Source organism: Dromiciops gliroides, chromosome 2 (genome assembly GCF_019393635.1).
Source record: "Dromiciops gliroides isolate mDroGli1 chromosome 2, mDroGli1.pri, whole genome shotgun sequence".
Classification (NCBI taxonomy): Eukaryota; Metazoa; Chordata; class Mammalia; order Microbiotheria; family Microbiotheriidae; genus Dromiciops; species Dromiciops gliroides.
Window position 1 is genome coordinate 466,015,369 of NC_057862.1, and position 15,041 is coordinate 466,030,409.

General features: G+C 45.0%; 1 protein-coding gene across 1 annotated transcript; it reads left to right on the top strand.

Moving 5' to 3' along the window:
• The first annotated feature begins 2,345 nt into the window (after window positions 1-2,345).
• Window positions 2,346-11,756, top strand: ACTR1B (actin related protein 1B). Its single transcript, XM_043983046.1, has 11 exons — window positions 2,346-2,537; window positions 5,518-5,582; window positions 6,601-6,676; window positions 7,242-7,367; window positions 7,727-7,851; window positions 8,910-9,126; window positions 9,292-9,384; window positions 9,578-9,752; window positions 10,058-10,119; window positions 10,386-10,426; window positions 10,629-11,756. The coding sequence occupies exons 1-11, from the start codon at window positions 2,490-2,492 to the stop codon at window positions 10,729-10,731; spliced, it is 1,131 nt and encodes a 376-aa protein (XP_043838981.1). The 5' UTR covers window positions 2,346-2,489; the 3' UTR covers window positions 10,732-11,756.
• The last annotated feature ends 3,285 nt before the right edge of the window (window positions 11,757-15,041 follow it).

The following is a 15,041-nucleotide window of genomic DNA, read 5'->3' on the forward strand; positions in this document are numbered from 1 at the left end:
GCTGGCAGGATATCCAGGTGGAGATGTCTAAGCAGATGTAGGTGTGGAGCTTATCAGAAGTCTGGGGCAGGGGCAGCTAGGTGGCGCAGTGGATAAAGCACCAGCCCTGGATTCAGGAGGACCTGAGTTCAAATTCAGCCTCAGACACTTGACATTACCTAGCTGTGTGACCCTGAGCAAGTCACTTAACCCTCACTGCCCTGAAAAACAAAATAAAAAACAAAACAAAGAAGTCTGGGGCAAAAGTAGGTTTGGGGTCACAGACCCCAGTATGTGTCAGTGGTAGGACTTGTACCTGGATCTTCCTGATTCCAAGGCTGGCTTTTTATCTATCATGCCATACTGTATCACAAACTAACATATAGTAAGTCTGTAGTAAATACTCCTTGAATTGAAGTTACCTCAAGCAAATCACTTCAGTTTTCTAAGCCTGTGTTTCCCCATTTGTAAAGTTAGACCAAATGAGTTCTCATATCCTATGATTCCTTGAACCTGACTTTGCAACTAATTAGCTTGGCGACTGTGGGGCAATATCCTTCACCTCTGGGGATCTCAGTTTAGTGACTCTTTGGCATAGTTCCAAAATGCCTTTCAGCACAGCTAGACCAATTTGTAGCTCTAAGAACCATGAATTAATGTGCCTACTTTCCTTAAGTCCCTTCATCATTTGTCATTTTTCTTTTCTTTTTTTGTCAACTTTGACAATCTAATGAATGTAAGATGGAATGTGAGGGTTGCTTTACTTTGCATTTCTATAATTATCAGTGATTTGGAAGCATTTTTTCATATGACTATTGATAGCTTGATTTTCCTCCCTTGAGAACTGCCTGTTCATATTCTTTGATCATTTATCAATTGAGGAATGGCTCATAATCTAGAAATGTGAATCCATTCCTTATATATCTTGGAAATGAGAGTTTATCAGAGAAACTTTCCACAGAGACTCCCCCCCCCCCCACTTACCTGCTTCCCTTCCAATTTTAGCTGTATTGGTTGTTTATGCAAAAACTTCTTAATTTTATGAAATCAAAACTGTCCATTTCATCCTGTGTGATCCTCTCTGAACTTAGGTCATGAATTCTTCTACCATCTATAAATTAAGGTGATTGTGTTCTTGTTCTCATTTTTTATGATGTCTATGACATCATCCCTTTATTTATGTTCCCCTTTATATATGTCAAGAGGCAGCTAGGTAGTATAGTGGAGAGAATGCTGAACTTGAAATCAACAAGGATGGAATTAAAATCCAGCCTCAAACACTTATTAGCTGTGTGACCCTGGGCAAGTCACTTAATCTCTGCCTGACTCAGTTTCCTCGTCTGTAAAATGGGGAAAATAATAGCACCTGCTTCACAGGATTATTGTGAGGGTGAAATGAGATAGCCATTGTAAAGCACTTTACAAACATTAAAGCAGAGTATAAACATTTTCTGTTATCATTACCTATTTGGAATTTATCTTGGTATATGGTGTGAACTGTGGGTCTATACTTAGTTTCTGTCGGACTGTTCTAATACCTACGTTTTGGTTAATAACAGTTAACTCCTTCTCAGGACATCTCAAGTCAGTGGCACTGTCCTAGAGCCCCCGAATTTCCTCCCAATGGTTTCAGCCTTTTAGAGACCAAACCTTGCCAAATTCATCATGGAAGGAAGGCATTCTGAGAGTAAAAACATCTGGAATATTCCTTAGGAAACTCTAGAGCAGGAAGGGGCTTTAGGGTTATCTTAATCCGTCTCCTCTTTTTACAAAGAAACGCGTCCTTAGGGGTGCCTGCACACAAAGCTTAGAGTTGTTTGCTCAGGATCACAAGATGCCTTAAGTAGCAGGTCTGAGGCTCTACAACCAGTGGCTCTATACCCCTCGCTACCTCACGCCGACACAGCAGGCAGGAAACCTGAGGATGGCAGTGATTAGAGAGGAGTGCTGCCCAAACCTTTCCTAAGTTGTTTTTTTTTTCCTTAATCAGTTTCCCCCTTTATTGTGAAGGAGGAGCCAGCTGATTTTTCGCCTTGAAGCGGTGCATGGCATTTGAGGCTTGGAGTCAAATAACACCATCCCGGGCATCCCATAGCCCCGTGCCCCGACTCCGGGAGGCGCCGGTAGATTTGGTCCGCTTTAAAATCTGAGCCATGACATCATCCCCGGCGCCGCGCAATCTACCATGAAAGGGCAACGCCCTCTCCCGAAAACCCAACCCGATTGGTCTGCTGTCACCCAGTGGTCCCGCCCCTTTCCCCTTCCTGACTAAGTGACTCTAATCCGTCATTCAGCCAGGTCGGAACGGTGATTGGCTACGCGACCCGAACCGGGCCTAGGCAGGGCGCTCAGGGTAGGCTGCACTGGTGGGAGGTGAAGCGGGGAGGGGGTGGGGGGGGCGGCGCCCTGTCTGGAAGCCGCTGCCGCCGCTGCCTCCTCCTCCGCTGCCCAGCCCGCTCGTCGGTCCATCGGTTTCGCCCTCCAGCCAGCCAGCCTGGGCCGGCCTGGCCATGGAATCCTACGACATCATCGCTAACCAGCCCGTGGTGATCGACAATGTGAGACCCGGGGCGGGCGCGAGGACGGGCTGGCGGGCGCGGGGGCGCGAGGACGGGCGGGCGGCCGGGGGCGCGCGCCCCGCCCCCCCAGGGGCAGGCGGCACGCGGGCGGGGCTGGCGCTAGGAAGGGAGTCCCGACTCAGCGCGCGCCCCGCCCCGCCCCGCCCTGCCCAGCTGCGCCCCTGCCCCTGCCCTGGTGCGGCCCCCTCCTCAGCCCACTCTCCCCCATCTCCCCCTGACCTGGGCGATGTGACAGCTCCGGTGGGGCGCACGCGCAGAACCCATGCCTGGGATTCTCCCCCGCGTGTCCATCCAGAGCTGGCTCGCCGGCCTCCCCCTCTCCTCCAGGGACGCTGCCCGGCTCCGGGCAGGATCCAGCCTCCCTGCCCCCTCCTGGAGCAGCGGCCAGTCTGCGCCTGCGGGATGCACCACCACCCCCAACTGCATGCATGTGAATGTGGGGGGGGGGGCAGTAGAGGAGGCTAAGCCTCCTCCACTGGGCTAAAAATTAGGAAAACAGGTGGAGTAGTACCGGTTTTGGGTTCTGAGGTCTTGGGCTTGAATCAGCACAACCCCTTACAATGTGACCTTGGGCAAGTCATTGCCTCTCTTCTAGACCTCAGTGTCTTCGTGTTTAAAGTGATTTTGGATCAGATGACTTATAAGGTCCTTTGCAGCTCTAGATCCATCATCCTGTGGTCCGATCTTAGGGCACAGGCTGCTTAATTCTTAGGGCAGCAGAGAGAGCACTAGTTGTGGAATGAAAGGACAGGGCTTGGTGGAGTCCTGGCTCTAGTTTGCCACCAGTGTGACTTCAAACAAGCTGCTTCACCTCTTTTGGTCTCTATCCTCCTCTGGAAAGTGAGGAAGTTGGATTAGATGATCCAATTTTACTGATAGTTCAACATGTCTGACAGTCAAAGGTTTCTGGATTTAGCCCCACCTCTCACTATACTGATCTACTCATTCTTGGATTATGGATGCTGGTGATACAGAGTTGAAATAACTTTTAGAAGCAGACCAGGATATCCTATTACCAGGATACCACTAGGCCAGTCTTTCAAGAAGGCAGCAGGCCATAGTTGTGCTCTCTTTGAGAAGATACAAGTTATCATCCCATGGGCTAGCAGTTGAATGTTTTAGTGCTCCTTGGGTAGCATCCTTTCTCCTTATGCCTTTGCATCGATGGGCAAAAAAAGCTTTGGATGCCTTAATCATGGAAGTGTGCTCTGGGCCATCCATCCCAGGCCCCAGGAACAAATTAAGAGTATGACTTCATTTGAAGCTCCAGGAGAAAAGGATCTTGACCAGGCTTACTTGGGTCCTCCTACAGACCTGTGGCTTAACTTCTCAGAATGGGGTTCTCCATGCTTTGAATCAAAATCAAGACTCAATTTATCCACACAGTGGGTGGCTCTGTGGCTTAAAGAGAGTGGTAGATCAGAAGTCAGAAGACTCAATTTTGATTTCCCTCTACCACATACTTGTGTGTTACTTAATCTCTGTAGGCCTCAGTTTCCACATCTGTAAAAGTATGGGATTAGACTTCATGACATCTAAGGGCTTTTCTAGCTTTAAATCTGTGATTTCATTACTGGATATTTTAGCTTTCCCATGACAGTCCTCAATGGTTCAGTGGAACTCTTGCCCTTTTCCCCTGGCATTTCCGTACTGTGATTAGGGACTTAGCCTGTTCCTTGTAGAGGCCCACTCCTCTGATCTGAAACCCATTTCCCCAAGTAACCAATGCATTGGATTTCTTCTGGGGTCAGGTAAAGACTTGAACCTGGCTCTTCTAGCATGTCTACTCATGTCATTCTACTCATGTCTCCAGCACAGTGTCTGGCACGCAGTAGGCATTTAATAAATGGTGATTGATTTGATGGATGTGACCTAGCAGGGGACATGGGTGACATTGCTTAGTAAGAGAGTTGAAGTTAGGTATCATGGTTCTTGCTCTTGGCAAGCCTTTGATCAGGGGATAAAAAGGACCAGGCCATTCCTTGGCAGAAAATGACTCTTTAGGACACAGGTACATGGATTCAGAAGCTCTGGTTTCCAAGCTAGGACTTTGACCAGGACCAGACTTATTACTTCACAGGATTCACTGCTTCATAGATTTAGAATTGGAAGGGACCTCAGAAGCCATCTCTGACCAGCCCTCTATTGGTGCAGAGGAGGTGGTTTTGAGATCACTTTGTAGACATAAGTGCTTTATGGTTATGAACTAAGGGGCAGCATGGTGTGGGACAGCAAGACCCAGGTTCAAACCTTGTCTCTGACATATCGATTGAATCATTTAACCTTCCAGTTCCCCAGGCAACTCACTAAAATTTTGCAGAGCAGGTACTCTGCATTGATAGGAGGCATTTCCTGACCAGCAGTTCCCTATATCGGGGAAGTAATAGGTCTATATACAAACACTCTTATTTTATACTCTTCGTTGTGCTCTCCTGGGTGGAAGTCACTTGAGGAATGATAGCTGTTCTAGTGTATCTAATTATCTGCCTTGGGAGACCCTGCCTGTTGTCCTTGCCCACTTGTAATTCTTTGGGGTGGTCTCTTGGGAGGAGCACTGGCTCTGGAGTCAGGGGTTCAAATGCCACCTCGAATACCAACTCTGTGACTTGAGATAAGTCACTTTACCTCCTTGGGCCTCAGTTTCTTCATCAGCAAAATGAGGGGGACTGGAGAAGCCGACCTCTGCTGTCTCTTCCAGCTCTGGATCTGTGATTGCATGATGAGTGTTTCTTGTTTCTGTTTGGGGAAGGGGAGCACAAAGAGAGAGAGAGTTTGTGCTGTGGGTTGCTTGTTCCTGGAACAGGGTTAGGAGTTTGGTTTTCATGGGCCTGAGGTCGGGTTGCTGCTTCTTTTTGGTTCTGCTCTCCCTGGCTTTTTAGCTAGACTTCCTGTATTGAAATCCCTCTCATGTTTTAGGGTGCTGTGAATGTCTGGAGCTGAGCATTGTTTTTCCTTACAGGGTTCTGGGGCAATCAAGGCTGGCTTTGCTGGAGATCAGATTCCTAAATACTGTTTTCCAAATTAGTAAGTGTCACTCAGCATGTCCCCCAAACCCTTCTTCATTTTCTTGTTTGCTGTCTTCTTGCACGTCTGTGCAACTACTCTTTCACAGGGGCTCTAGGGTGTTAAAGTAACTTGTTTCTATAAGAATCACAGGCAGGGTTTGGGCCTACTTTCTGTTTTAAGGCCAGGATTGGAGATCTAATGGATTTCCAGTCCTTCTATTTGAACCCTGGCTGGTGTTTATGTAGGGAGAATCTGGATCTCTTTGCAGTGTTAAGATGTCTAATCCTTATTCGAGGGTGTGGCAGTAGGATGTAACTAAGAGGCTGCATGAGGGAAGGGTTCATCAGACAAACATGTCCTGTCACTTTTAGATTCTGCTTCCTGGCATTCTATACCCCCTCAGTTTACAGCTGCCCATGCCTCCAATACATAGTGCATGGGCTGAGTCATTGTGCCTGCAGAAGGCTGACTTGCTGCCAGGGCCTGGGCTGGAGTTGAAGGGCTGGGATTCCTATGAACTGAATGTCCGTGACTTTTGGGGAGAGATGGGAAAGAGCATTAAAAAGGGTCTGAAATTAACCATGAATGTCTTGAACTTTCAAACTTTCCATAATAGATATGAACTCTTATTGAGCAGTGTTCTAACCTTTGCTTTACACCCTTTCCCCATGCGGGATTGTCATTATCTAGAGTTTCTTAATTTGGGGCTCAAGGACCCCCAAGGAATCTATGAATAGATTTCAGGGGAGTAAACTTGGATGGGTAAAAAAAAAACCATTTTTATTTTCACTAACCTCTAACTGAAATTTAGTATTTCCTCGAATTATAAATGTAGGCAATAAACTGTTCTAAGAAGGGGTCCATAGACTTCAGCAGACTGCCAAAGGGGTCTCTGACACAAAAAAGATTAAGAACCTTGCTCTAGACCTTTTGTGTTGGGTTTGGATTTCCCTGGGAAGGGACTGCATTGTCAAAACTGTGTATTCCTTCCCTTCCACCTCCCAACTCCCATCTGCTAACACATTTGTCCTTGCAGTGTTGGTCGTCCAAAGCATATACGTGTGATGGCTGGGGCCCTGGAAGGGGATCTCTTCATTGGCCCCAAAGCAGAGGTAAAATCCTTGACCCTGTCTTTTCCATGGTTTGGTGTCTTCACATCTAAGTAGCAGTGGCTGGAGGCTCAGAGCACTAGACTATACCCAGACATTGACCATTATTTTATAGATAGAGCTCTGGATTCCTGAATTCTCTTCCTTGCTTCATCATTTTACTATTGTGTAGTACAACCTCCCACTCTATCAGTTTTTCCCATCTATAGAATAAGGGTGATGGATTCCATCCTGGAGAATATAGGTTTTTTTTTTCTTTTAGAAATCACTCTGCATGTCACTAAGCATAGTGCCATCCCATTCTCTTCTCTTCTATTTTTTTCCTTTATTCAGCAAATAGATTATTTATTAAGTACCTACTATAAGCAAAGCATCTTGCTGGACCAGAGCGCATTGAGACATTAAGTAAGCCATAGCTTGATGATGATTTTATTGATAGAGAGAGGGTACAGTTCAGGGAGGAAAGCCAGAAGCCTTATATTTCTGGGAAGACCATTTAAGACCATTCAAGACCATTCAGGTTTTGTTCTCATGGGTCTTGGTTCTGTATAGTGCATTTCTTCCCTAGGAGCACCGGGGATTGCTGGCCATTCGCTACCCTATGGAGCACGGTGTGGTAAAAGACTGGAATGATATGGAACGAATCTGGCAGTATGTCTACTCCAAGGACCAGCTGCAGACCTTTTCTGAGGAGGTATGAACACCATCCTTCAGTTTGCTCTATCCCCTCCTTTCCTGTTTCATCCTTTAAGTTTTTTCCCCAACTTCTTCCAGTTGCTTTGATGAGACTTGTTGTCATCTTTCCCCCCTTCTCAACTACATATAGATCAACATTTTTTAAGACAGGCATCTAGGGATGCAGAGCCAGGTGTCTTTGGGAGTGTTAACCACTGACAGATTACTGGATCATAATATTGGGAAGGAGGCAGGCTGGGCTGCAGCTATTCAGTGAGTTTTAGGGGAGGTTGGGGTGGGACATGGCAGTCTAAAATGGTAGTACACTGGGTAGTTTAGTGTCTTGTGAGTGAGCCTTTAACTCTTCATTGCTCCTAGCACCCTGTTCTTCTAACGGAGGCTCCACTCAATCCAAGTAAGAACCGGGAGAAGGCAGCTGAAGTATTCTTTGAGACCTTCAATGTGCCAGCCTTGTTCATTTCCATGCAGGCTGTGCTCAGCTTGTGAGTATATCTTCCTGAATCCTAATAGATAGGCTTAGTTCTTTGATCTTCCTAAGACTTAGGGCCTGGATGACCCTATGTTATGATGCCACTAATTGTATGGTAGTCCGTTATTGGATTTTAATAATTCCTTTAAGAATAAGTTTGTTGGGGCAGCTAGGTGGCGCAGTTGACACTTCCTAGCTGTGTGACCCTGGGCAAGTCATAACCCCCATTGCCCCGCCAAAAAAAAAAGAATAAGTTTGTCACAGAATGAGACATACATTTTTGGACATTACCAATAAGTAGATTTCTTTGGCTCATCTCTGCTTATTGGTAACAAAACTTTTGTTTTTGGTTTGTTTGTTATTTTCAATGGGAGGGGGGATTTATAGGAGAGAGGAGAGCTAATGATAAAGCAAGAGAGGATCGTTGAAGCAGTTTTTTTTTTAATGCACGGAAGAAAACCGAGGGAAACACACAAGCAAGACAACTTTAATAGTAACATTGAATTTATTATATACTTTAAAAAAATCTGTAAATCATAGAGATTTGTTGTTTCATATATAATTCTCTTTTTTTAAACTTCATATATGGAAATATTCTTTTTTCTGTTTTGGCATTAAAATCAGATTAAAAAAATATAACTTGAAAAAATTGGTTATATGTCCCTTCAAGACTATGTGCATTAAATCAATTAAACAAATATTTATTAGGTGCCCAGAGGCAGCTTGGTGGCTTAATGGATAGAGTGCTGGACTTGGAATCAAGAAAGCCCGAGAATAAATCCTACCTTAGACATTTATTAGCTGAGTGACCATGGCTAAGTCACTTAACCTCTGCCTACCTCAGTTTCCTTATCTGTAAGATGAGAATTATAATAGTACCTGTATTACAGGAATGTTGCAAGATTCAAATGAGATAATATATGTAAAAGTGCTTTGCAAGCCTTAAAGCTGTATATAAATGTTGGCCATTGTTGTTACTACTATTACTATATGGAAAGCTTTCTGCTAGAGTTGGGGGTCTAGGGAGGTGCTTAGTAGCTGAGATGGGGTAGGGATATGTTTTGGCTACAGGTATGCAACAGGAAGAACAACTGGAGTGGTTCTGGATTCAGGGGATGGGGTAACACATGCAGTGCCTATCTACGAGGGCTTCGCCATGCCACATTCCATCATGCGGGTAGACATTGCTGGCCGTGATGTCTCCCGTTACCTACGGCTGCTTCTGAGAAAGGAAGGAGCTGACTTTCATACCTCAGCTGAGTTTGAGGTTGTCCGAACTATCAAAGAGGTAACTGAGTGGTGATGGTAGTAGAAGTAAGGGGTGAGGGGAGCAGAGGGTTTGAGGTGGGGGTTCATTTGAGACTATAAGGAGGTGGGAATGGGAAAGAGGAACGGATCAGTGATGTCTTTATAGCATCCTGCCTAAGACCCCTGTGTCCATGCTTGCCCACAGAGAGCCTGCTACTTGTCTATCAACCCCCAGAAGGATGAGGCTCTGGAGACAGAGAAGGTGCAGTACACCCTGCCTGATGGTAGCACACTTGATGTAAGTCACGAGTTTTGAAGGTGAGGGTGGTAAAGTATCTCTGGGGTCAGCATTGCTTGGGGCCTTAAGGAGGGCTGTGACTTTTGGATGGAAGGCACCCTGAGACCCAGGGGAAAAGCTGAGGGATCTTTTGGGGTCCTTCCTACCTCAAGGTTGAGGGTCTTCCTACCTACCTCATTTACCTGTCATGAAGGTTGGGCCAGCACGGTTCCGGGCCCCCGAGCTGCTGTTCCAACCCGATCTGGTGGGGGATGAGAGCGAAGGTCTCCACGAGGTACTGGCTTTCGCCATCCACAAGTCAGACATGGACCTTCGCCGCACACTTTTTGCCAACATTGTTCTCTCAGGAGGTTCAACACTCTTCAAAGGTACTCTCTATGGGCTAAAGGATCAGCCTCTAAGAGCACGTGGGTGGCTGGGACACCTGGGTTCTGTGCTGTTCGCCTTATTGGAGCTCCAGCTTAGTCCCATTTGCTGAAGAGGCCTTCAGGTTCTCTGTATAACTGATAAATCAGCAAGGGCCAGGAATCGATGCCATATGGCGCTCAGTGTTGGGCGAGGTATTAACTCTCAGTACAAAGTGAAGAAAGAACAGAACCAGCAGGGTCCTGAGAGGGTGGATGAGGGGAGAGCTTGGTTCCTAGTAACAGGCATTTTTTTTTTATGTTTTCAGGCTTTGGTGACCGGTTACTGAGTGAAGTGAAGAAACTGGCCCCAAAAGATGTAAAAATTAAGGTAAGGTTGTGAGTAATCACTTGTTATTTCAGTCTGGGAAAGAAAAAGAGAGCAGTGGCTTCTGGACCCATTCTCTCGCCAGTAACATCCACATAGTCAGAACTGTCAGATAGCTTGCTTCACTCTTACACATCTACACACATTCCCCATTATTCCATGAATGAAATAAGAGTGACAGTTTCTGCATCTGGGCAAAACTGCTGTAGATGGGGGAAGAACAGATGGGGGATGGTGATTGTTGTCTTGACAGTTTTTGTTCCTTCTAGATTTCAGCACCTCAGGAACGGCTGTACTCCACATGGATAGGGTAAGGTTCAAGGGCTGAGTGAAGGAGCCTGGGGCGTGGAGCTAACAACTGGGGTGAAAATCAATCCAGCCATCTTCAGATGGAGACAGGAAGAGGGATCTCTGCCTCACAGGAGCAGGGGAAGGGAACTATGAGTCCTTCTGAAAGAATGGTAGAATCAGACCTCTCTAAATCCCTAGTGACAGCCTTCTCTCCTCCACAGTGGCTCTATATTGGCTTCACTGGACACCTTTAAGAAGATGTGGGTATCCAAAAAGGAGTATGAGGAAGATGGAGCCCGTGCAATCCATCGAAAAACCTTCTAGTGCCCAGAGTGGGTGGTGTGTATGGGAGGGGGTGGAAGGAAAAGAAAGGGGGACTGTTGTGTTTAACCCTTTCTGGTCCAGGCTTAGGGCCCCCCTGCATGCCCAGCACCCCCCAGGTGGGTGGTGTAGCTAATTTCCTATTCCCTTCCTCCCCCATACCTGTTTCCACTTTTCAGCTGGGTAGATGGGGTCCTTGAGTTGGAACATAGGAATTGGGGAAAGATTTGGTTTGTTCCGGGTTGCCACCCTTAGCTAGGATCAAGGTAGCCTGTGATCACCTACTTGTGGACAGTTGTGGGGGGTGATTTCCCTTAAAGTCCATATATCCCACCATCCCCATTTTCCTTCCCATTGCAGGGCCCAGCTTAGAACAAGGGTACCTGGAAGACTGCATGACTAACTTCTAGGGAGGGAAGTGAGAGAGGGCCAAGGCTGTGAGCAGATGTTTGCTTCCCATCTGCCTTGGTCAGATTTAAGCCATTCACCTAATCTTTTCATTGAACCAACAGCAGTGAGAGTCTTGGCTAAGGCATTTCTGGCTCCTCTCCTTCACCATTCTCGATGCCTAGGGCTGGGATTCCCTAGTGCAGGGTTAATAGGGAAGCCTTTCATTCTGGTACTAAGGTGCCCTTGGTCCAGGGTTAAGTCCTTTAGTCTTAGAGCAAGGGGTTAAACAGGGTTAGGATGGTGGAGGCTCCTTTATCTCCCCTGAAAAGCACTTAAATGAACTGCTGCCCCCATCCTCCTACTTCCCTGCTTACTCTGGATTGGAAAGGGTTGATACTTTCCATTTGCTCAATGAAAGCCACTTAATGAGGAGCTAGGGCTGTGCCTGTGGTAGGGCATTTCCTTCCTCTCCCTTATTCCCCTTAAACAAGGGGCTCATGGCCAGGTCCCCATCTTCCGCAGCCAGCCCTGCCCCCCAGACATGTACAATAATTTAACACAGTTGCCTGTATTTTTTTTGTAAATTCATTATAGTAATAATTATGAACAAGGTGTGGTGTGTGACTACTTTCTCCTAATTGTTTTGCTGATTTTTGCAGAAAGCATCCTATCCTTCTTTCCTTCTTCCCTGAGCTAGATCTGTTCTGCAAACAGCTGCTATAGACTGAGCAGAAGCTGTGTATACCACTTGTATTTCCTCTTCCTTTCCCCAGGGTCTTTTAGAGATAGGCCTCCAAGGTAGAGCAGTGGGGCATAGACTCTATCTCCAAAACAGGTAGAGTATCTAGGGTTGTCGGGGCAACATGGAGGCCCCCCAAGAGATTAGGCCCCTTTACCTTGTGGCAGAATTTCCCAGTTCCATCATTCCCTTGTTAAAAATCCTCAGGAGGATACAGAGAATTCACAAGCCTTATCAGCACTTAACAGAATTCATTCCTGGAGGTAACCATGGGTTGTGTCGTGACTCTTAGAATTATCTATCATTACTTCTAATTGCTGGGCATCTTTTGTGTAAGGCATTTATAGGAAGACAGAGGTGGGATCTGTCTTTGAGAAGCTAACAGTATTTTCCAGGAGACATCATCTTGAAGCACCCAAGCTAGATCCTCTTCCTGACTTCATTTCTCTTAATGACATTACCACAGTCCCATTCACCTAGGCTTGAAATCTGTCATTTTTACCTTCTTCCTCTCGGTTGCTCAGTCAACAAGCATTAAATGTCTACTATGTGCCAGACACTGTCAGGGATTCAAACAAAAAAGCAGCCATTGCCCTCAGAGATTACGTAGGGGATTGTACTTACACATGTACTTACATGCAAAGCATTAAAAAAACCACAAGGTAATTTGAAGAGTGGGAAGGAGACCTAGGAAAGTGATCATGTAGGTGAAGAAAGCTAGGGGTTCTAAAAGGTGGAGGCGAAAAGGTACTGCACTCCAGGAATACTGGACAACCAGCACAGAGGCAACAGAGAGGGGAGATGAAGGTTCCTGGAGGCTGAACAACAAAGCTAGTTTGGCTGGACCAGAGTGTATTAACGGGTGTAATGGCCCAAGTCAGGAAAAGTAGGCTGGAGACAGTTCTCTTGATTCTTTTAAATTGCACTGTATTTCCATACTTTCTTTCCATTCCTACTCACTGTCCTGAGGTCCTAGACTATTGAAATGGTCTCCAACTTTCCCTCCTTCCATTCCACACTGCCAGATTAATCTTTCTCAAGCACAATAACTTCCCTGCTTAGAAACCTTCAGCTGATCCTCCTTGCCTACTCAATACATGCCCAACTCCTTAGTCTGACACGTTACCTTTATATGTTACTTTCACCTATTTTTAAAGATCCTCTATAATTAGGACCCAATCTACCTTTCCAGATCTATCTCCACTACTTTCCTCCCCTACGTATATTCTACACTAATCAAACTGGACCATATTGTATTCATCTTTATATCCTACATATCCTAGCACGTGCAAGAAGGCATTCAGATTTGTTGAAAAAAATAGCTGAAACTAGTGTGCATGTTCTTCAGTGAAGTTGGAATATTACACCAGCTGAGGAACAAGGTGCTTAAAGTAGGGTTTAGCTATAAGTTAATGTGGTTCAAAGCTTAAAAGGGGTGACTCATTCCTCTTTTTTTTTTTAAGAACAAGTGTTGATTCTCACTGTTCTTAGGCTCTAAGACAAAGAATATGGTTGAGATTAGGGGTGGGACAGGAAGCTGAAGGAATAAGGAGAGCTCGTAGGTTCAGAAGAGTGCCTTAGAACTCTTTTCATTATAATTCACTAATCTGTAGTGTCCTTATTGAAGGGTACTAGCTAATAAGGATTTAGATCAGTAAACCTTTCAGAAGAATACATTTAGAAACCATAATATATGCAAGAAATGAAGGGAGGGAAGCAATGACTGGCTAGAACTAAAAGATCTGTGGGGCTTAAGTAAATTGCTAATAGTTTACTTTAAAGCAATTTCAAGAACAGGAATTCTTTTTTTTTGGTGAGGCAATTGGGGTTAAGTGACTTGCCCAGGGTCACACAGCTAGTAAGTGTTACGTGTCTGAGGCCAGATTTGAACTCAGGTACTCCTGACTCCGGGGCCGATGCTCTATCCAGTGCGCCACCTAGCTGCCCCTTAGAACAGGAATTCTTGACCTTGTGAGACCTCTCTGACAGTCTGGTGAAACTTATGGACCACTTCTCAGACTATTTTGAAATAAATAAAACTACACAATATTACAAAATAAAACAATTGTATTAAAAGTTGTTGAAATACTTTTTTAAAAAGTTAGCAAGGGGGCTTCTAGGTGGCGCAGTAGACAAAGCACCAGCCCTGGATGACACTTGACACTTACAAGCTGCGTGAGCCTGGGCAAGTCACTTAACCCCCGTTGCCCCACAAAAAACAAACAAAAAGTTTGCAGACCCCAAGTTAAGAACCCCTGTTCTAGAGAATACATACTGGTGGTGACAATAAGAAATAAGAAATCTCAATTGCTTGGACAAACTGATGAGATTTTCATGACAATGGAAAGCTCAGGCCTAGAGCAACATTTTAAATTTCTGGTAGGAAGGGAAGGTTCAGGGGCTGAGAGACCAGCTCTTTTTATATATATATATATATATATATATATATATATACACACACACACGTATATATATTCTATTCCTCCTAATCTGATGAGGCATAATATGTTCAACACTGGGAAAAACCAAGTGTTTGGGAGACAATGGGTGTAGTATGCTAGAAGAAACATTGATTTGGAGAGTCAGATATGGGATTTGAATTTCAGCTGTCACGTACTACTTGTGCCATCCTAGCCAAGTCAATTCTACCCTGCATTCATTTTTTTATCTGTAAATTATCTTTAATACTTCTTCCAGTTCTAGGTCATATGGAGACTATTTAGGGCCTTTATCATCAGCTATTTTCCTACCATTTGCTGTCAGAATTCACTGTGTGCCTACCTTAAAGTTGGCAAAAAAAAAAAAAAAATTAAGATCGTTGAGCTTTTTACTATGGTTTTTTTTGGATTTGCTAGTTGCTAAAGTTTTTTCAGCCAGAAACATTTATTTAATTTTAACATTAGGCTAAACAAAAGTTTGTCTTTCCAACTACAAAGTACACAGCTTGTAAGAAAATAAAATATTAAATGCAAAGCATAGAAAGTGGCAAGAAATTGTGTTCTTATTTAATAAGGTGGCTAGAATGTCCCTTCTATTTCTCATATGCTAATTTCAGATTGTATCAGATTGCATAAAATTTATGGGGTTATCTTTTTACAAAGCTTCACCCTAGGAAATTGGAAGCATTTTCCTGAAAAAACCAACAAAAATACGAAACCAGTCAAATATATGGGAGAGCCAGGGA

Coding starts and splice junctions, on each gene's coding strand:
- ACTR1B (XM_043983046.1), top strand. CDS start 2,490: ATGGAATCCTACGACATCATCGCTAACCAGCCCGTGGTGATCGACAAT. Junction 6,677..7,241: donor TCATTGGCCCCAAAGCAGAG/GTAAAATCCTTG, acceptor TTTCTTCCCTAG/GAGCACCGGGGATTGCTGGC. Junction 10,120..10,385: donor CAAAAGATGTAAAAATTAAG/GTAAGGTTGTGA, acceptor TGTTCCTTCTAG/ATTTCAGCACCTCAGGAACG.